The sequence below is a fragment of the Emys orbicularis genome, chromosome 2 (assembly GCF_028017835.1).
Source record: "Emys orbicularis isolate rEmyOrb1 chromosome 2, rEmyOrb1.hap1, whole genome shotgun sequence".
NCBI classification, from domain to species: domain Eukaryota; kingdom Metazoa; phylum Chordata; order Testudines; family Emydidae; genus Emys; species Emys orbicularis.
This window is the reverse complement of record NC_088684.1, coordinates 258,414,374-258,436,986: the sequence shown is the minus strand read 5'-3', so window position 1 is coordinate 258,436,986 and position 22,613 is coordinate 258,414,374. Positions and strand designations below refer to the sequence as shown.

General features: G+C 41.0%; 1 protein-coding gene across 1 annotated transcript in view; it reads right to left on the bottom strand.

Moving 5' to 3' along the window:
- STAM (signal transducing adaptor molecule) overlaps positions 1–22,613 on the bottom strand; it is a 64,777-nt gene that overhangs the window by 18,358 nt on the left and 23,806 nt on the right. Inside the window, exons 2-6 of the mRNA XM_065399193.1 lie at positions 17,703–17,787; positions 7,525–7,600; positions 7,328–7,423; positions 3,633–3,779; positions 3,197–3,287 (exon numbers count right to left, since the gene is read on the bottom strand). Of these exons, the coding sequence (XP_065255265.1) occupies positions 3,197–3,287; positions 3,633–3,779; positions 7,328–7,423; positions 7,525–7,600; positions 17,703–17,787 (495 nt within the window). The remainder of the gene's footprint in view (positions 1–3,196; positions 3,288–3,632; positions 3,780–7,327; positions 7,424–7,524; positions 7,601–17,702; positions 17,788–22,613) is intronic.

Below are 22,613 nucleotides of genomic sequence, written 5' to 3'. Positions count from 1 at the left end.
GCCTCTGAAATCAGAAGAGTTTAATAAGCCAAGGCAAAAGGGGACATGTGGGGTCCTTCAGAAAAACAGTGGGGACAGTAACTTCGCTTATGTCAATGTCATTTGGTGGGAATAGCATCACAGTCTGTCCATGAATGTAGACTCCCAAGTAGTGAAAAACTCTGGCATTGTGACCTTTTCCAGTACAGCCCATGTTGACATTGATAAATTGACCTCTGTGGTACGTGAGGGCCTACATAATTATGGAGTAGCACTCTTTATGATTTATGTACTCATGTGCTCCTTGAGGAGGACAAACTATGGCACATGAGTCCCATCAATTGCCCCAGAGCAGTTAGGAAATCCCATTCTCTCAAAGACAGCAATTACCTCCGGAATATCTTTAATGCCTGCCACCCTGGAGTAAACCACATGCCTGATTGCCTCAGAAACCTCTACCACCACTTTACCAACAGTCGACTTTCCAACACCAAATTTATTGTTAACTGACCTATAGCAATCTGGGGTAGTCAGCTTCCAGACTGTCATAGTAACCCGCTTCTGGACTGGCAAGGGCGATCTCAGTTATTTGTCTTTAGGCTGGAGGGTCGGGGTAAGCTTCTCACCAAGCTCCAAAATGCAGCTTTCTTCATGCGAAAGTTTTGGACCCACTGCTGGTCATCACAGGTCTGCATGACAATGTGGTCCCACCAATCTTTGCTTGAGGCCCAGTCTATATAGGGGGCACCAGTGGCTATGCCAATTCTATGGAGCAGCATTTGCCAGTGCAAGTCTGCCATGTCAGTGTACTCCTCCTCTGCTGCCGCCTCCTCGTCATCCTCCTTTAGTGGGACAGAAAATGCTGCCAAAATGTCCACTAGTGCTCTGCCAGTTTCCTGATACAGGAGTGAAAGCGAAAGCAAGAGAAGTTCTTCAAAAGGTGCTGGCTCCATGTTGCTGGCACTGGGAATGCACAGATAAAAAAGGCTGCTCGGCAGGCTGTGTTGGCAAGCTGTTCAAACTTCCTGTAATGTGCCGGATGGGCACTAAAGTTTTCCCTCAGCACATAATGGTCAAAAGGCTAGAACAGCCATATTCCAGAAGGAAGCTAGGGACTCTGGGATATGGTTGGTTTGTCTGTGTGCTGCAATGTGGACACCAGAGCCCCAGGTTTGAGCCTGGGTCAGAAAAGTCTTGGCATAGGGTTAAGAAACAGTATAGATGCTCAAGCACAGGTTCTCTAACACAGGTCTGCTGACTCGAGTTTGCGGATGACACAAAGTTGGGAGGTATTGCCAATTCGGAGAAAGATCGGGATATTCTGCAGGGAGACTTGGATGACCTTGTAAATTGGAGTAACAATAATAGGATGAGATTTAATAGTGAGAAGTGTAAGGTGATGCATTTAGGGATGACTAACAAGAATTTTAGTTATAAGTTAGGGACGCACAGGTTGGAAGTGACGGAGGAGGAGAAGGACCTCGGAGTCCTGGTTGATCGCAGGATGACTATGAGTCGGCAATGTGACGTGGCTGTGAAAAAAGCTAATGCGATTTTGGGATGCGTTAGGCGAGGTATTTCTAGTAGGGACAGGGAGGTGCTGCTTCCGTTATACAAGGCGCTGGTGAGACCTCATTTGGAGTACTGTGTGCAGTTCTGGTCTCCTATGTTTAAAAAGGATGAACTCAAACTGGAACGGGTACAGAGAAGGGCCACTAGGATGATCCGAGGAATGGAAAACCTTTCCTATGAAAGGAGACTCGAGGAGCTCGGTTTGTTTAGCCTAACCAAAAGAAGGCTGAGGGGGGATATGTTTGCTCTCTTTAAATATATCAAAGGGATTAATACCAAGGAGGGAGAGGAATTATTTCAGCTCAGTAGTAATGTGGACACGAGAACGAATGGATATAAACTGGCCGTGGGGAAGTTTAGGCTTGAAATTAGATGAAGGTTTCTAACCGTCAGAGGGGTGAAATTTTGGAACAGCCTTCCGAGGGAAACGGTGGGGGCGAAAGACCTCTCTGGCTTCAAGATTAGGCTTGATAAGTTTATGGAGGGAATGGTTTGATGGGATAACGTGATTTTAGTCAATTAGGCATTAACGTGCCATCGCGGGTAAAATGAGGGTCCGGCTGTAGAATCTTGCCTGTATGCTCGGGGTACTGCTGATCGCCATATTTGGGGTCGGGAAGGAATTTTCCTCCAGGGTAGATTGGCAGAGGCCCTGGAGGTTTTTCGCCTTCCTCCGCAGCATAGGGCAGGGGTCGCAGGCTGGAAGATTCTGTTGTGGGTGGGTCAGCTTTTGTGGCCTGCATCATGCGGGAGGTCAGACTAGATGACCATATTGGTCCCTTCTGACCTTAAAGTCTATGAGTCTATGAGTTCCACTAACCCTGGGCTTACAATGCAGTGTAGATATACCCATAGTGACTTGTCAATAGACCCTGCTACAGCAGGGGTGGGCAAACTATGGCCCGGGGGCCGCATCCGGCCCTTCAAACGTTTTAATCTGGCCCTCGAACTCCCGCCAGGTAGCAGGGTCTGGAGCTTGTGCCACTCTGCGCGTTCCACGGCTCCGTGTGGCTCCTGGAAGCCACGGTATGTCTCCCCACTGGCTCCTACATGTAGGGGCAGCCAGGGGGCTCCGGACGCTGCCCCTGCCCCAAGTGCCACCCCCACAGCTCCCATTGGCTGGGTAGTGCAAGCAAAAAATCTAAGCCAGCTTTGCACACCACTTGCACTGTGTGCATTGCTGATCCCATCAAGTTTTGATACTCCAGACAACTAAGGTCCCTCATCTACCCCCAAATGAGGGAGAAAACCAAGTAAAGGATTTCCACTAAGTCTTTCAAAGTGAAGCTCTCCTTGAGATCACATTTAACTAGTAGGCTATTACAATGTCATTTCACTTTTTCACTTCACTAATTCAAAAAGCAGAGAATTATTTTTTTTTAATACCTATAAGTAAAAAGGAGAAAATGACTTTTAATACCTATAAGTAAAACAAAGTGTTTTTTTAATCTTTTCCGTGTTTTTTAAATATTTAAAATGGAAATAATCATAACTACGTTTACATAATCATAAACAATCAGTCCATAAATATACTATTACACGCAGGGAAGGAGGCAAAACAAAACCGACCCTTAAGCAATATGTATTTAGTAGATATTAACAACTATATCATAAAGCATATAGATCAGAAAATAAATATACTCACCTTTTGCTAAATCTTCCTCTTCCTTTTTGTTAGCTGCTGTACCAGGATCTTTGGCTACTAGAGCTGGGCTTGCTTTTGCTTGTTCTGCAGCCTAGCCAACACCAAAAAAGTGAAAGTTAATTACAATGGACTTTATGGCAGTGCATTAAACACACTATTTTGTTCTGTCATTGTCTCAACCAAATTTCATGAGGCCATTTATTTTAAAATCCAATGTAAATCACAGCATGCATTCTTTAAAGGAGCATTCAATTTTTGTCTAAAACAGAGGAATTCTTAACGTTTCTATAAGTTGGCATTTTGTTTCTAAAAAGCATTATATAACTTTTAAAAGTAAACCTACAAAACTGCAGACATCGAAGATAAACAGAATTTGTATGAAATTCCAATAATTCATTCATCACTTCAAGTCACAAGCTTTTGCATATTATTATACCTGTGAACCAACAGCTGGAAATGTAACTCCTTGTTCCTTAAGATTTTTTATCATGGCAGATATTAGACTAAGCTGTGGGTCGTTCTTGAATTCATCTGTCCATTCCACCATGAGGGCTTTTAGCTTTTCACAAACTTTTGGATGACCCTGAAAATGGCAGAAGTTAAGTTATATAATTTAGGAATCTGCTCCTAATAATTTCTTATTAAATTAAATTTAGTATCTCAAGAAGTACACAAAATAATCAAATTGATGCACTCTTAATTCTCTTCATTTCCTATCCCAACAAAGGTGCATACAGAAAAAATTAAGGTGGAGAGTTTCTTCAAATGTTTAACCATTAGTATTGTCCGCTAACAAGTTGTCTGATAACACTGGTCTACAATTTTTGAGAAGTCGTCTGCTTCAGAGATAAAATGTGCTATTTATTATGTATTTTGATGTGCTGAATTCAAATATGACAATTAAAACAACTGATTGGCTACTGTTTCTAAGATATTTAAGTTTTTACATTTTATGTCTATGTATATTGGGTAGATAGTAGAGTTTTAATCATAAATTGTAAACCTAGGTCTTTTCATGTGTTTATGGTTGCTTTACATGATAATATGTCACCTGTCCTGTTTATGTAACACTTTAAAAATCAGCAAAAGGGTTATATCAATAAAATTCATTATGAAACAAAAGGCAAAAAACTATTATGTACATAGTTTAGTCCTATTCAGTGTCTACTCGGCACTTCTTGGCTTGTCTCTTGTATTCATTAAATGGAGCATCTCTTGTCACTGTCCAGCAATAGTCTGCAAGCATTGATGGGCTCCATTTGCCCTGATAGCGTTTCTCCATTGTTGCAATGTCCTGGTGAAATCGCTCGCCGTGCTCGTCGCTCACTGCTCCGCAGTTCAGTGGAAAAAAATCTAGATGAGAGTGCAAAAAATGTATCTTTAGTGACATGTTGCAACCAAGGCTTTTGTATGCCTCGAGGAGGTTTTCCACCAACAACCTGTAGTTGTCTGCCTTGTTGTTTCCGAGAAAATTTATTGCCACTAACTGGAAGGCTTTCCATGCCGTCTTTTCCTTGCCACGCAGTGCATGGTCAAATGCATCATCTCGAAGAAGTTCACGAATCTGAGGACCAACAAAGACACCTTCCTTTATCTTAGCTTCACTTAACCTTGGAAATTTTCCACGGAGGTACTTGAAAGCTGCTTGTGTTTTGTCAAGGCCATTGACAAAAGTTCTTCATCAGACCCAGCTTGATGTGTAAGGGTGGTAACAAAATCTTACTTGATTCAACAAGTGGTGGATGCTGAACACTTTTCCTCCCAGGCTCCAATGACTGTCGGAGTGGCCAATCTTTCTTGATGTAGTGGGAATCTCTTGCACGACTATCCCATTCGCAGAGAAAACAGCAGTACTTTGTGTATCCAGTCTGCAGACCAAGCAAGAGAGCAACAACCTTCAAATCGCCACAAAGCTGCCACTGATGTTGGTCATAGTTTATGCACCTCAAAAGTTGTTTCATGTGGTCATAGGTTTCCTTCATATGGACTGCATGACCAACTGGAATTGATGGCAAAAGATTGCCATTATGCAGTAAAACAGCTTTAAGACTCGTCTTCGATGAATCAATGAACAGTTTCCACTCATCTGGATCGTGAACGATGTTGAGGGCTGCCATCACACCATCGATGTTGTTGCAGGCTACAAGATCACCTTCCATGAAGAAGAATGGGACAAGATCCTTTTGACGGTCACGGAACATGGAAACCCTAACATCACCTGCCAGGAGATTCCACTGCTGTAGTCTGGAGCCCAACAGCTCTGCCTTACTCTTGGGTAGTTCCAAATCCCTGACAAGGTCATTCAGTTCACCTTGTGTTATGAGGTGTGGTTCAGAGGAGGAGGATGGGAGAAAATGTGGGTCCTGTGACATTGATGGTTCAGGACCAGAAGTTTCATCCTCTTCCTCTTCCTCGTCTGACTCAAGTGAGAATGATTCTGGTGCATCAGGAACCGGCAGTCCTTCTCCGTGGGGTACTGGGTGTATAGCTGATGGAATGTTTGGATAATGCACAGTCCACTTTTTCTTCTTTGCCACACCTTTCCCAACTGGGGGCACCATGCAGAAGTAACAATTGCTGGTATGAGCTGTTGGCTCTCTCCAAATCATTGGCACTGCAAAAGGCATAGATTTCCTTTTCCTGTTCAACCACTGGCGAAGATTTGTTGCACAAGTGTTGCAGCATATGTGTGGGGCCCACCTCTTGTCCTGATCTCCAATTTTGCAGCCAAAATAAAGGTGATAGGCTTTCTTAACCATAGTGGTTATACTGCGCTTTTGTGATGCAAAAGTCACTTCACCACAAACATAGCAGAAGTTATCTGCACTGTTCACACAAGTACGAGGCATCTCTGCTCACTTTGGCTAAACAGAAATGTGTCCCTTTGCAAAATCAAACACTGACAAATAAGAGAGCATGACACTGTATGATTTCTAGAGCTGATATAGGGCAATTTGTTCAGCAGAGTGATGTAAGCTTCGTTATGATTGCATCATCCATGACTTCTAGGAATAACATGATGCAATTCGTATCATGTATGACGCAATACCAGCTTCAGATTGCATCATTCATTGTTTTGCCTAAAAAGCAAGTACTGTCCAAACCCAGTCATAGATTTATTCATAGATCCAGTCAAAGATGTATTTTAGTCATTTCTGGTTTAAATTGAGATCCCTTCCCTTTATAACTCACTTATCCTCCGCTATTCCCAAGTCAAGGGTCGTATATACTGACCCAATAGCATATCTTGAAAACTAGAGCCAATCAACAATCAACAAGCATCATTTTCGTTCTCAGTGACCCAGAATTAGTAAAGTTTGACTACATTTATTTCAGAAGCATTTTGGCTGTAGAGCAGTGTAACAAGAACAGACTGAAGAACCGTGACATAATCACAATTGCTAAGGACTCTATCAGCATTAAAATTGTATTTTAAGAACATTTAAATTTTTTTACTGCCATATCCCACATCCAAGATAAAATTCCACCAACTGAGGGGCGGTGACAGCCCAGAGGCAGACCCCCTAGTACATGGGTGCATCAAGTCTGTTTCAACGTTAGACTTTTGGCCCATCAAGCCCCCTGCGGCCACACAAGAACGGACCAAATGGTAAACGATTGCTATGGCCGACCGTTTGACTAAGTGTTGAAGAAGATGACGACGACTGCCATAGCCTTAGGAACTTATTCAAATCTAGCTGATCTTTCACCAATTTTTCAGTTCTGTGTCAAAATTTTAAGAGATCTAGGCAATGGAGTCCTACTATTTGCTGTTTCACATACACAAGAAAGACATGTACTACTATGAGATGCGTCATCTTAAGTATTTAGAGAAAGAGAATCATGCTCATAGCTACTACAGAAGTCTAAATGCATAAATTAAGTCAATTTTTTTTAAAAGAGTTCTGATGCATACACTCTGTTCCCACCACAACCTGACAAGCAACCATTTCCTTACCAACCCTCACTCACTATAGCCTCAGCCATCCCTCACATCTCTGTTAAAATTCACATCCCCACACAATTTCCAATCCCCAATAGCACAGATTCCATTCCACCTCTCATAAAGGTATTTCCCCCATCTAATTCAGATTCTATCATGAAATCCTACAAAGGAACACAATACATTACCTTATTCAATACATTGCTTACTTCACTAGCAAAATCTCTCGAACATACTTCTAAATGAAAGATTTTACCACAGTTTGATACGCATGCTCCTAGAAGCTGAAGAGAAAAAGAAATTAAAAGACAGCCACGCATTGTACAACATAGCTTTGCAGGAGGAAAAAGGAAGGAAGGAAGGAAGGAAGGAAAAGGCCACCTACTGTCAGTGCTTGCATAGCAACATGAGGATCCTTATGGTTCACTCTCTTCATAATAGACCGAAGGCAATCCTTAGGCCTAATAATTAAGGGGGAAAATTACAACTTTGAAATATTACAGTCCATGAACCACATCTCATTATGAGGGAAGAGGCAGAAGTAAAGCAAGCTTTACATAAATATCAGGAAAATAATTCTTTGTTAGCTTCAAGGACAAAAAACATTTTTGTCCATGATGCAATTTTAAGAACTGTACCTTTAGCAGTTCTACTTTCCCAAACATTTCTATGTGAAAGATTGTTAGATTTCTGAATTAGGAGGAGCTCCCCATTAGGCTAAATTTATTTTATCTTTTGAATTATAGTTTTGTATAGCCCATCTAACTTAATGAAAAAAACTTCCTGTTTTTTAAAAAACATTCATAAAGTAACAAACATTGTATGTTGCATATACTGTGTAAAATACGGCATAATTTCTGTGAAGACCAATTTCTAGCTAGATCTAATTTGTCTCTGCATATTCAGATTTTCTGTATGAGCAGGAAACACATCAATATCCAATTTTAGTTTGGAATAGCTTTCTTTGTGTACATCTACACAAAACAGAAAGGTGAACAAAAACTGTTATTATAATCTGACGGTAATATATAGCTGGCTACATATTCTATACCTGGGTATTTCATGTTGTAATATGAATGGAATATTGCAGGTCAAATGCAATCTTTCATTTGGTCCATTTATGGTTTTTGTCTCAGATAGAAACTACAATTAGAACTATAGGCTAATAGCTATATTTCAGAAAAGAAAAAAATCTTATTAGCCAACCTAAAAACGCTTACAAGTGTTTTGTCTGTTTTTTAAAAAATTAAGAGAATTGCTCAGTGACAGAGTTTCCTGCAGACAGGAGTCCTGCAGAGTTACACACTGCAGGAACGGACCCTAATTCTTTCCCAAACAGGATCACACATTCATTTGTGCTTGCCTCCTCTCCACCCATTTCATGTACTAGACTCTCTACCACCTCTTATCAAAAGGCAAATACTCTTCCTCACACTCTTGGCAGACTAGACTCATCCGCACCCCACAGGTCCCAATCTGGCCACTCTTCCTACCACGGCGATCCATATCTGGACAATGTAAGCTTTACACAGTACCCAGGGGCTTCGCGTGCATAACGCTGGTATATTAATTATATTACACACATCTTAAAAGAAACACCTTGTATACACTTCTAAAGATAAATCATGTATTGCACATTTTTAAGTGAATATATGTCTGTTTTTGGATTCTCACACAATGTCTTTGTAATTCTTATATGCAAGCACTCAAAACATATGAAAGGATATTCTACTTGTTAGGGATTTTGGAGAAATGAAGATGAAATTTCTATTCACATCTCTGTTGGAGATATTCCAAGCCAAAAGAGATTTAGAAAATGTTCTTTAAAAGTAAACAATATAATTTGTAACCCCCTTATGTCTTCCATTTGCCCCATACTTCCCAGAAAAATTCTACCCTGGCATGACATCTGATACACCTCTACCCTGATATAACGCGACCCGATATAACACGAATTTGGATATAACGTGGTAAAGCAGTGCTCCGGGGGGCGCGGGGCTGCGCACTCCGGCGGATCAAAGCAAGTTCGATATAACGTGGTTTCACCTATAACGCGGTAAGATTTTTTGGCTCCTGAGGACAGCGTTATATCGGGATAGAGGTGTATATGAATTTTGAAATGGATTGCCTTGGTTTTTGTGAAACTGGGGAAAGAGGAGCAGTGGTTTGAATATATTATTGGTATACGAAACTGGTTGCGGTGAAGGTACTAGTACTCCATAATAAACACACCTCCATACTCCCCAAAAACGTGAAAACAAGGTTTGAATGTTTAGGGTTCTATTTTATATATCTTTAGCTTTTTTTACACCTATCACTAATACCTACAACAAGCAAAGAAGATACAATTACAACACTGTGAAGTTTCAGATTTAAATAGCTGAAATCATGAAATTTATTATTTTAAAAATCCTACAACTGTGAAACTGACCAAAATGGACCATGAATTTGGGAGGGCTCTAATAATAAAATACAATAAGTAGAACGCTATTTAAGAACAGCTACAGTTTTCATTAATTCTTGTTTAGTAATTTGGGGTAATTTCTGCCAGACAGATTTTAAAACAGTTTAATATGAAACAGTCTATTTCTCCTGCACTTCTAAGAACACTCATCACTCAGTCATTTAAACACATTTTTCATAGTGCTTTAATTATCTTCCTCTCAAACAGATCCCATTCTAGTCCTACTCCACTTGTATGAAGAAAAGATGTGAATCAGCAACAAACTGCTGAAGAATGGTTACCGTATACCTTCCAGGTCTGAGTTTCAAACAGATAAGATATCTGAACACAGACCTTACATTTTAAAGGTTTTACTTGCATTGTAACAGATACCAATAATGTAGAAAGTAAAATTAAGAGAAAATGCTGCAGTTCCATTGGAATTTTCAAACATATGCTATGGGCCTGTTATATAACTATATGGGGTTTTATTTGAAAGAATGGGAGTTGGAAAAAGTATCACCCCTACACAAGCAACAAATTTTTTGAATATTCCATTGAACAAATCTGAGCTGTGTTCCCTTAACACCAAATTGCTTTTTTCTTTCTTCTCAAATGAATTTACAGTAGGTTTTTTTCCTCTAACACCTAAAAGAGTCTTACAGTGTGCATTGATATCTGACAACTAAAATGAAACTCTGGTGTAAGTTACACTACTGCTTGGCTAAACTATATTTGGCTGTGTATGTTTTACATAAACCTCCCTCTCATATGCAGTACTACTAATTATAGAAAAGGCTGCTACATGGTATGGCTATTACTCAGTACATGTCTTCATAAAATAGATTGAGTATATATAAACAAAGTCAAACTTTTCTCCCCACAGTTACTGCAATACAAACATACACACACTTTGGAATAAATGTTGTCCATACAATCATTACACATTAATTTGATACGCTTCAATGTAACTGAGAAAAGGCATAGGTACCTTTTAGTAACAACTGCTATTAACATTAAAGTTAAGATGTATGTAGACCCAAGAAAGTAACATTACAAGGACAAACATTTAGAGGGATAGCAATTAAGAGTTTGGCCAGCACTGAAAAATTGTCATAAGTTTGCCAGCCCAGGTACAAAATCTATTTATCTGAAATTTATTACAATTAGGTCCCTGTGTAAATCATAATTTCATGGAGGGCACAGAAATCACGAAGATACCCCAAAACCATGACTATTTTCATTTTTTTTTTTAAGGAAAAAATGTCTGTAATAAAGTATTTAATATGAAAAATGACCTTTAGCTTACAGTGCTGCACCCATGTGTGGAAGAACAGTGTTATGTACATGCGCAGCAGAGGTGCACGACAGAAATCTGAAAATGCAATCTAGGTGGGAAACACGTTGCTCACTGACAACAGCAGAATGATGCATCTAAAAAAGCTAAAACGGCATCTGCAGATGATCACACAAAAGCAGTATTTATCAGGGTGTCTTACATAGTGATGTACCTCCTACAATATTATTGTTGTCATTAAAGAAAAAGAGAGTCTAATACGCATCTTGAATCACGTAGTCACCAAAAGAGAAAGTCAGGAATATAAAGCAGTATGGGTAGCTGCTTTACTTGCTAAGAAACAAAACCTGTGACTTCCTTGTTTCAAAATTGCACCAAAAAACATGAATCTAACTATAAATATTGATCCACCAGATCAATGTTTACGCAAATATCCCTCTTGAAAATGTGGACAACCCGAGGTAAGGGAATTCTTTGGATGGAATATAGCAAAAGGTGGAGAGATTTCTTCACATCTTAGCTGGATTGATAAATATTTACTTGAAGCTGATGAGTGTCACAAGCAGGATTATGGAACTCATGAAGAAATCTGGTTGTCTGTGGTCACAGATGAATCAACTGGTGGCCAAGATGAGTATGTGTCGCATAATATTTGTTTTGCAAGGCCTAAATGGTGAAGACACACCTGACTCGGACCTGTAAGCTGTCCTTGCTGATGTAATTTATCTACAGGCTGTTTGCAATAGCTTGTGCAATGGTACTGTAGTTAAGTATCTGAATACCTTTGGAATGGATTTTGATTATATCAGTGCATTTATATCTGAAAACGCATCCTACATGTCAAAAGCTTACAAGCAAGTGCTTCAGGGCTTACAGCCTAACTCAGGCCAGGTCTACACTCAAAATGTAAGACACACCTGAGCGACATAGTTAAGCCGACCTAACTCCTGGAGTAGACAGCACAGGGTTGATGGAAGAATTCTTCTGTCGAATTAGCTACCTACCTTGGGGAGGTGGATTAACTGATGGGAGAACTTCTTCCATCACTGTATTGAATGTATACACTGAAGCGCTACAGCAATGCAGCTGCAGCATTTCAAGTGTAGACAAGTGCACAGTTCATCTTACCTGCAATGCTCACACAACAGACCTTTCTCAAGACATTGGAATGACCAATTTCTCACACGCTGACAAGCTAACAGTAATAGTCAAAAGGCTTCTCAACATTGTCTGAGCAGAAAATTGTGTTTTAAAGTGTAGTCCAAGCTGTGGGTTCCAGTTTTCCTGTAAAATTGCCTCCTGAACCAGTTAAGATGAGATGGGGAAGCTGGTATGTTGCTATTGATAATATCATGCAGTCTACTACTTTTTACTCCAGTTTTGTGGAGGAGGAAAGAAAATTACACCAGACATGGAAGCGTTGAAGAGCTGAAACATCTGCTGGAAAAATCAGAAATTTTACAGATAAAACTTGACTTCATCACAAGACATGGCAAAGAGCTTGTTGATTTAAAATGCAATTTTTCCCTCAATGTTTAAAAACCTTTTTGACTATTGCTGCTAGTGTATCAGAGTGTGGGAAATTGGTCATCCCAATGTTATTAGCAAGGTCTATTATGTGAGCATTGCAGGTAAGATGAACTGAGCGCTTGCCTACACCTGAAATGCTGCAGTTGCACTGCTGTAGCATGTCAGTATAGACACTCAATACAGCGATGGAAGAGGTTCTCCTGTCACTGTAGTTAATCCACCTCCCCAAGAGGAGGTAGCTAAGTCAACAGAAGAATTCTTCCATCAACCCAGTGATGTCTACATCAGGGGTTAGATTGGCTGTAATCCTGTGAAATTCGTGTTCATCAAACGTACAATAAAAGTTGACTTAATTAACACATATTGAGCACTTAAATGTGAGCAACACAGCAGTGACACAGGAATTCAAAACCCATATATTGAAACTTCTACTGAAATTTTAGATAAACTTTCAAATTACTACAGTATCAATGAAAGAAAACCGTGTTTAACCCAGCGGGCATACCAGTTCCTTAAAGGTGTAAGGGTGTTTGATCCAATGCAAGAATGTACATTAAGGTTGGATGCTCTTCCACTGGATTCCATATCTAGCTTTAATAGGAGCTTGCAAAAATGAATTACAAGGCTACTGGTTTTATGCAAAGAAATGCAGCAGTACCCTTTCACTGACTGCTTTGTGGAGGTCTGCAGAACCATACTTTCCCAACATTGCAAAACTGGCCAAGTTATATTTGTCTGTTATTCCTAACACTATGGATGCTAAGTGAAGCAGCATATTGGAGGGTTCTTGTGCAGACGCAATTCATGAAAGAGGAACAAGTGAATTGACTAGTGATACTTAACTATAATTCAAAAATACAAAACAGAAATAAGTGAACATTTAATGGACTGCATATGTTTGTACTTGCTGCTTATTTGTCTTACAAAATTTTACTTGACCGTTTGCCCAGGGCAAGAGTTTTTTTTGTTGCTTTGACTTTTTACAAGAGAATAAAATTAGGGAGGGCGGCGAGCCCGGCCGGGGCTCCGCTCTCCCCGGCGGTCGGAGCGCCGGGGGGAGGGCGGCGAGCCCGGCCGGGGCTCCGCTCTCCCCGGTGGTCGGAGCGCCAGGGGGAGGGCGGCGAGCCCGGCCGGGGCTCCGCTCTCCCCGGTGGTCGGAGCGCCGGGGGGAGGGCGGCGAGCCCGGCCGGGGCTCCGCTCTCCCCGGCGGTCGGAGCGCCGGGGGGAGGGCGGCGAGCCCGGCCGGGGCTCCGCTCTCCCCGGTGGTCGGAGCGCCAGGGGGAGGGCGGCGAGCCCGGCCGGGGCTCCGCTCTCCCCGACCGGCCGGAGCGCCGGGGGGAGAGCGGCGAGCCCGCCGAGGCTCCGCTCTCCCCGACCGGCCGGAGTGCCAGGAGGAGGGCGGCGAGCCCGGCCGGGGCGCTGGGAGGAGGGCGGCGAGCCCGGCCGGGGCCCCGCTCTCCCCGACCGGCCGGAGCGCCGGGAGGAGGGCGGCGAACCCGGCCGGGGCCCCGCTCTCCCCGACCGGCCGGAGCGCCGGGAGGAGGGCGGCGAGCCCAGTCGCGGCCCCGCTCTCAGGCCTGAGCGCCGCCCCCCTCCAGGTGCCGCCCCAAGCACATGCTTGGTAGGCCCTGAACAAATCTACTGTTCTAGCTGGCTCCTATTGTAAAAGGATTCAAGGCTCTCCTGAGAGAAATTTAAGATTATATTGTCAGCATACCACTAACTTTGTCTGTGTAATTACTCAGGACTAAGGGTTGTCTCCCTGATTCCTTTTTGCTAGATATCATTTTCTGTTGATGATGAATTGTTAGGCTAAACCTTCCAGATAATTCCTTATAGTGATACTACTCATGTTACAAGTTATGGGGAAAGAAGCAATACCATTTAACTCTCCAAATTAAAGAACAGCAGCACTACACTTATTTTAGAAGGAATACAGTTTTACATATAAAAAAAATATATAGAAGTTAATACCTGCTTACTGACCATAATCTATAACAGAACTATACACGACAGCATGAGGAATCTCAATTTGTCACTCCATTCTGAAGTGTTCCTCCACAGATTACCTCTAAACTCCAACAACTGTTCCATGAGGCAGGCTGGTTGTACATGATGGCCTGCACCTTGGGATAAATTCCTTGCTGGGTAGGCTTTGTGCTTTCCAGGACTCGATACCTTGTCTCCTAGAGGCTTACAGGGCAATCCCTATTCTTCCCATACAGTCCTTCCACCTTTATGAGACGGTTGGAGCACACTCTCTGCTTGAGGCTAGATTCTAACTGAATGGTCAGCTAAGTGGGCTTGTAAAAAGATACATTCAGACCATGCATTCCCAACTTCTAAAATAACATTGCTATGTCACCACATTCCATTTTTCATAGTACACAACTCCAAACTCCATCACATTAACTACTATTTCTATAACAGATTTCTCCAGAATATTCAGTTATGTGAATCCCATATCATAAGAACATAAGGGTCGCCATACTGGGTCAGAGCAAAGGTCCATCTAGCCCAGTATCCTGTCTTCTGACAGTGGCCAATGCAAGGTGCCCCAAAGGGAATGAACAGAAGAGGTAATCATCAAGTGATCCATGCCCTGTCGCCCATTCCCAGATTCTGACAAACAGAGGCTAGGGACACTATCCCGGCCCATTCTGGCTAATAGCCATTGATGGACCTATCCTCCATAAATGTATCTACTTCTTTTTTGAACCCTGTTATAGTCTTGGCAGGATGGATAAAAATCAATGATTTTTCTGATTTAAAAAAGGATTTTTTTTATTTACATCGGATTTTTTTGATAACATGCTTTTTGAGGAAAAAGCCTATCTAAAGATAGTTTGAATTAAGACACATTATAGCTTAAAGATCTCTCATCATGGAATAGGGATTATAAATTATAATTCTATAGTATGAGACAATATATTCATGTAATGTTTAAGAAAAGTTTTGTAAAGGAGTTCCAATAGTTCATGGATTAGGGACCCAATCTTACAGGGTTCCACAGGCTTCTGTATAGATTATTTAGGTTAATCTTTCTATCTACCCAATGGGACTCAGTGCTCAGTCTAGAAGATACCATCAGAGATGCTTAGTTTTTCCATTCTCAAACTGTGGATTTGTGTCTCCAGAGGTAACATGCTTGTTATCATCAAAAATGTTTTTAAATAAATGAATAATATAGAGAGGTGAGAAATAACAGACCTCAACTCTATTGTCCCTCTGCAAATTTGTGTACACAGAGTCAATCCCTTCCCTCTCTCTAAAAGTGAAAAGTTTCAAAAAGTTCAATGAATAGAAGATTGTGAGGGGCGGAATGGATCTGGACAAGGAGAAGAAGTCGGGAGATAAATGTGAGAAGCAAGGGACATGTGCTTGTTTTGTTAAAATATTATATGTTTGCTGTTGAAGAAAAATATCCAGAATACTAAACGTTGTTGTTTTAGTTAAATAAAACAATCTAAATGTCTGTCTGATGATGTTCTCCTCCTAACACAGCATGGCAAAACAATCCTCCAAATATTAATGATTAACCTGTTGAATTGGAGATAGTTTAACTCCCAATGACTTCATAAATATCTGCTTCAATTCCCTTTCGTAAATGAAATAACCAATCATTCATTTTCTGATATAGCTGTAAAACTAATCTGAAAAGTTTTCAAAATAAAATCACTTTAAAAAAATGTATAGTGTGTACCTTCTAAAAATGAAACCTACATCTATCTCTGAGTTGTGAAGAATATGTATTAAGGTTATAACAACCAACAAGAATGCACTTTTATGTAGAAAACCATGATTAAATCGAGTCTTCCTGACTAGTGATTTAAATCAAATCCACCCTGAGTCTTGGCCTTCACAACATCCTCTGGCAAAGAGTTCCACAGGTTGGTTGTGCGTTGTGTGAAAAAAAACTTCCTTTTGTTTGTTTTAAACCTGCCGCCTATTCATTTCATTTGGTGACCCCTAGTTCGTGAGTTATGAGGAGTAAATAACACTTCCTTATTTACTTTCTCCACACCAGTCATGATTTTATAGACCTCTATGATAGCCCCACCTTAGTCGTCTCTTTTCCAAGCTGAAAAGTCCCAGTCTTATTAATTTCTCCTCATGCGGAAGCTGTTCCATACCCTTAATTATTTTTGTTGCCCTTTTCTGAACCTTTTCCAATTCCAATACATCTTTTTTGAGATAGGGCGACCACATCTGAACGCAGTATTCAAGATGTGGGCATACCATGGATTTATATAGAGGCAATATGATATTTTCTGTCTTATTATCTATCCCTTTCCTAATGATTCCCAACATTATGTTTGCTTTTTTGACTACCGCTGTACATTGAGTGGTTGTTTTCAGAGAACTATCCACAATGACTCCAAGAACTCTTTCTTGAGTGGTAACAGCTAATTTAGACCCCATCATTTCATATGTATAGTTGGGATTTTGTTTTCTAATGTGCATTACTGTGCATTTATCAACACTGAATTTCATCTGCCATTGTGTTGCCCAGTCACCCAGTTTTGTGAGATCCTTTTGTAGCTCTTCGCAGTCTGCCTGGGACTTAACTATCTTGAGCAGTTTTGTATCATCTGCAAATTTTGCCACCTCATTGTTTACCCCCTTTCCAGATCATTTATGAATATGTTAAATAGGACTGGTCATAATACAGACCCCTGGACGACACCACTATTTACCTCTCTCCATTCTGAAAACTGACCATTTATTCCTACCCTTTGTTTCCTATATTTTAACCAGTTACCAATCCATGCGAGGACCTTCCCTCTTATCCCATGACAGCTTACTTTGGTTAAGAGCCTTTGGTGAGGGACCTTGTCAAAGGCTTTCTGAAAATCTAAGTACACTATATCCACTGGATCACCCTTGGCCACATGCTTGTTGACCTCCTCAATGAATTCTAGTAGATTGGTGAGGCATGATTTCTCTTCACAAAAACCAACTCAGATTAGGATCTGGCTTTTCATCTTGAGAGTAGATCTTCAAATCTCCTGTTCTATCAACTTAAAGTAACTGCTATATGCACAAATGCAAGTCCTAAAATCAAGGCCCCAGATTTTTAAATAGTGTGTGAAAATAAATATGCCTCCTTTGCTTCCTATAGCAAGTACATTCTAAACCAAGTTAATTAAACTACTAAGGACAAGTCAATGTCTGAACTCAAAATTGTCATCATCTCTCCCCCTCACCATCAATATAATGAACAGTGATCTAAAAGGATAAAAATGAAAGATTCATAGTTTAAAAGCAAAACCTCACAGTTCATAACACTTACCCTGTGCGCGACTGTCCAACTTTATCACAAATATCTAAGATGAGGCCCCAGTCCTCTGCAGTATTCATCTCACTGGTTGCTTTCTCTGGTTTAAAAAAAAAAAAAAAAAAAAAAAAAAAAGAGTAAGTAGACCAGAATAAACTACTTGTTCATATATATGTGAAAGTTTAACATAGAACTGCCAAGATTTAATGCTGTAAGATTTCTGTTAAATGCCAATGTTTGATGTCACCCTGCTTTTAATTAATTTATTGAAGTAGTTCTTACAAATTTGCATTTTACACACACGTATTTTTTACTGTTGTATCAAACATTAAAATATTCAAACATTCACTTGGTGCCCTAATATTTGAATTAATAAGCAAATGAGCATTTCACTTTTTCTATTTGCATTTCAAACAATACATACTCAGAATTATTTTTATATTCCAAGAAATATATCAGCTTTCAAGAAAATTTTGTGCACTCTTAGTTCTGGGTCTGCAAATGAATTCCAAAGGCTACCACTTCCCAGGACATTAGTATACTGTCTTGCCACATCAATACACTCTTGTGCCTCAGCAATTCCAGCCAAAACATATTCAGTAAGACAAAGTTAGACAAACACCTGTCAGGAATGGTCTAGATCAGTGGTTCTCAAAGCCGGTCCGCTGCTTGTTCAGGGAAGCCCCTGGAGGGCCGGGCCGGTTTGTTTAGCTGCCGCATCCGCAGGTGCGGCCGATCGCGGCTCCCACTGGCCACGGTTCGCCGCTCCAGGCCAATGGGGGCTGCGGGAAGCGGCGCGGGCTGAGGGATGTGCTGGCCGCCCTTCCCCCATGAGTGCAGGGGACTGGACTAGATGACCTCTCAAGGTCCCTTCCAGTCCTATGATTCTAATATGCTGCTGTGTCTTGTGCTTGCCTGATACTTGTTGGTAAATATAGTTTTGAGCAGTTTCACAACCTGTAGGTTGTGATCCCCATTAGATTGCAATGGAGCCTCAATGGGTTCGAGGATGGGTTAAAAAGAGAAAAGTCACCCCAACTTTTAGCTCCCCAACCTCAGCTCTGCCCTCGCTGATTTCTTTAGTGGCCTCTTTCCAGCCACAGAAGTCTGCTAATCCCATGATAGCCAGGCAGAAGCCAAAGAGCTCAGCCTTCTCTTTCCTCCCAGTTTATCCCTCTCTCTGATTAGGCCACACCAACTAATCTATCCCTTGCAGCAGAGAGGAATAACAAAGAGGCTGAGCAATCCGGAAGCAGATTCAGCTGCCAGACAAGCAGGGGCAACAAATCAACATCTCCCCCCCACAGCTGGTCATGTTCTGGGATGGGCGGCAGGTGGATAATGACACCATAAGGGAAAAACAAGGAAACTGAGGCCAGGTCTACACCCAGCCGCTAGTTCGGCGGCTGGGAATCGAAGTTCTGGGTTCGATTTATCGCGTCTGGTCTGGACGCGATAAATCAATCCCGGAAGCGCTCGCCGTCGACTGCGGTACTCCAGCTCGGCGAGAGGAGTACCGCGGAGTTGACGGGGAGCCTGCCTGCCGCGTGTGGACCGCGTCTGAACCGCGGTAAGTTCGAACTAAGGTATGTCGACTTCAGCTACGCTATGCACGTAGCTGAAGTTGCGTACCTTAGTTCGAATTTGGGGGGTAGTGTAGACCAGGCCTGAGTTTTTCCCTCTAATTCTGAATTGAGGAATCCATTTGAATCCTGAGGGAGTTTATGTCACCACTGGGTGGCACTAAAAAAAAACCTAGCTTGCTGTCAGGGAAGACACAGTTTCCATGATTCTGTGAACAGAAGAGTAGACCAGGAGGGGGTTTCTTGGCTCCCCGTTCCTGGCCCTGCCTCATCCAACTTTATTTCTGGGCTTTTAATTTAATAGCTGCTTCAGCAAATAATCCCAGGCCCCAGGGAGGCTTTCTAGATAATTTTCTGAAGGGAAGCAAAGTTCTCCAGGCAGCTAAGTTTTTCTGGGAAAGACTCATTAATCCATTCTAGCAATTCAGTGGCTACAGAGAAGAAAGACTGTCAGTGAAACCTCCTATCTCCCAGAAGTCATGAGAAATATCCATCTTTGAGCCCAAAGCTGTGGGCCTAAATTCCTGCAAGTGCGTTTCTCTGTCCTGCATGCAAGCTGAGCAGGACAGTTATTGTCTCACTCTGATAGTTTTTTCTCTAAGAAACTTTTGCTACCCTAACACACTCGAATAAAGCTCTACTGCAAGAAACACAACTCAGGGTCCCCTCACCACCCAGGGTGGATAAAAATCAGAGTTTAAAAAAAAAAATCAGATTTTTTTTTATTTAAATCAGATTTTTTTTATAACATGCTTTTTGAGGAAAAAGACTATCTAAAGATAGTTTTAATTAAGATACGTTATAGTTCAAAGATCTCTCATCATGGAATAGGGATTATAAATTCTAATTCTATAGTATGAGACAATATATTCATGTAATGTTTAAGAAAAGTTTTGTAAAGGAGTTCCAATAGTTCATGGATTAGGGACCCAATCTTACGGGGTTCCACAGGCTTCTGTATAGATTATTTAGGTTAATCTTTCTATCTACCCAATGGGACTCAGTGCTCAGTCTAGAAGATACCATCAGAGATGCTTAGTTTTGCAGTTCTCAAACTGTGGATTTGTGTCTCCAGAGGTAACATGCTTGTTATCATCAAAAATGTTTTGAAATAAATAAAAAAATAATATATAGAGGTGAGAAATAACAGACCTCAACCCTATTGTCCCTCTGCAAATTTGTGTACACAGAGTCAATCCCTTACCTCTCTCTGAAAGTGCAAAGTTTCAAAAAGTTCAATGAATAGAAGATTGTTGGGGGTGGAATAGATCTGGACAAGGAGAAAAAGTCTGGAGATAAATGTGAGAAGGGAGGGACAGGCAGTAGAAACAAAAGTGAAACTGTTTGAGCAGCATATTCCAGAAGTCTTGAGGCCTTCATTGATTTGAGATCTACCATACCATTCTCTCACTAGAAGGGAAAACCTATAACGGCAGCAGGCCATAAAAGAGACCAGTTTGGGAATATTTTAATGAAGTTCCTCTACCTCTGGGTAAGACAGGCATGTGTGCAAAACGCAAACAGTGCAACAAAGAAATGCAAGGCCTGGTTGCCCAAATGAAACAACATCATGAGAAGTGTTCCTTCTCAGGAGAAAGCTGCGTTGAAGTCAAAGATGATGAAAGGAACATGTCTGAACATGCAGGATCTTCAGGTTGGTAAACTTTTTTATTTCATACTTCTTTCTTAAGGACTGCCTGTCTTCCTTCTGGACTATTCTTGAATTCTCATGTTTGAGCAAAAAATATAGTAGTTACTCTATGGTACTATAATTTTAGATGCAATTGTGATAAAAAATAAATAGCTGAAATAGGCAAATCTTCCTTTTACGGTTTCACCTTTAAAGTAGTAATGAGTGTCAGTGAATGCAATGTGTAATACTTAATGAGCAGCATGGTAATAATAATTAAATAACTGCATTGACTTAAAAAGCAACAGAGGGTCCTGTGGCACCTTTAAGACTAACAGAAGTATTGGAAGCATAAGCTTTCGTGGGTAAGAACCTCACTTCTTCAGATGCAAGTAATGGAAATCGGGATTTCCATTACTTGCATCTGAAGAAGTGAGGTTCTTACCCACGAAAGCTTATGCTCCCAATACTTCTGTTAGTCTTAAAGGTGCCACAGGACCCTCTGTTGCTTTTTACAGATTCAGACTAACACGGCTACCCCTCTGATGCATTGACTTATTTTGTTTAGGAGAATTCATCCTCAACATACAGGATTCTGAAGACTATCCACCTTCAAGATCACCATCATTTTCTATAGTTTCAGAGTTATCTGCCAATGATAGTGTTTCAGTCATATCATGTATGTCACATAGCCACAGTATATCACCTGTAGCAAAAAACAAAAACAAAAAAACAAACAACCCTCCATCATCCAAAAAGAACCAGCAGATTACAAAAAGAGGTAATCGATGAAAAAATTGCCCGGTTTGTTTATGCAATGAACTTTCCTTTCCGTATGATTGAGAACCCACACTTCATTAACATGGTTCAGTCATTAAGACCAGGATACAGTCCACCCAACAGAGCAGATGTCGGAGGCAAATTGCAGGATAAAGTGTATGAAAGAGAAACTGAGCAGTGAGCAAAAGATCTAGAGGGTAAAATTGTTAACCTGAGTCTTGATGGGTGGAGGAGCAATGTCCACAATGATCCTGTTGTATGTGCTTGTGTGACAACAGAAGAAGGGAATGTCTTCCTTACAGAAACAATTGATACATCAGGAAATGCACACAAAGCACAATACTTAAAAGAAGTAGCAGTAATAGCTATAACAAACTGAAAAACAATTCAAATGTCTAGTACGCAGCTTGGTCACAGACAATGCTGCGAATGTATCCAAGATGAGAAGAAATTTAGAAGGGAGTCAGAAGCTAATAACATACAGTTGCAGTGCTCATTTGATGCACCTCCTAGCCAAAGACTTCAGTGTTCCAGAAATAAAGGCTAATGTTGTTAAAATTGCAAAATACTTCTGTAACAACCATTTTGCAGCAGCTGCTCTGAAAAAAGTGGGAGGAACCAAGCTAATTCTCCCACAAGACATGCGATGGAAATCAGTAGTGGACTGTTTTGAGCACTATATCAAGAACTGGCCTAATCTGATGACAGTTTGTGACCAAAATCGTGAAAAAACTAGATGGCACTGTCACAGCCAAAGTTCTCAACATTGGGCTTAAGAGAAATGTTGAACACATGCTGAGTACCCTGAAGCCTATTTCTGTAGCCTTGAACAAAATGCAGGGAAATAGCTGTTTTATTGCTGACGCTGTTGAAATTTGGAAGAAACTGAGTGAGATCTTAAAAAATGGAATATGCAATGACAGAGTTAAATTA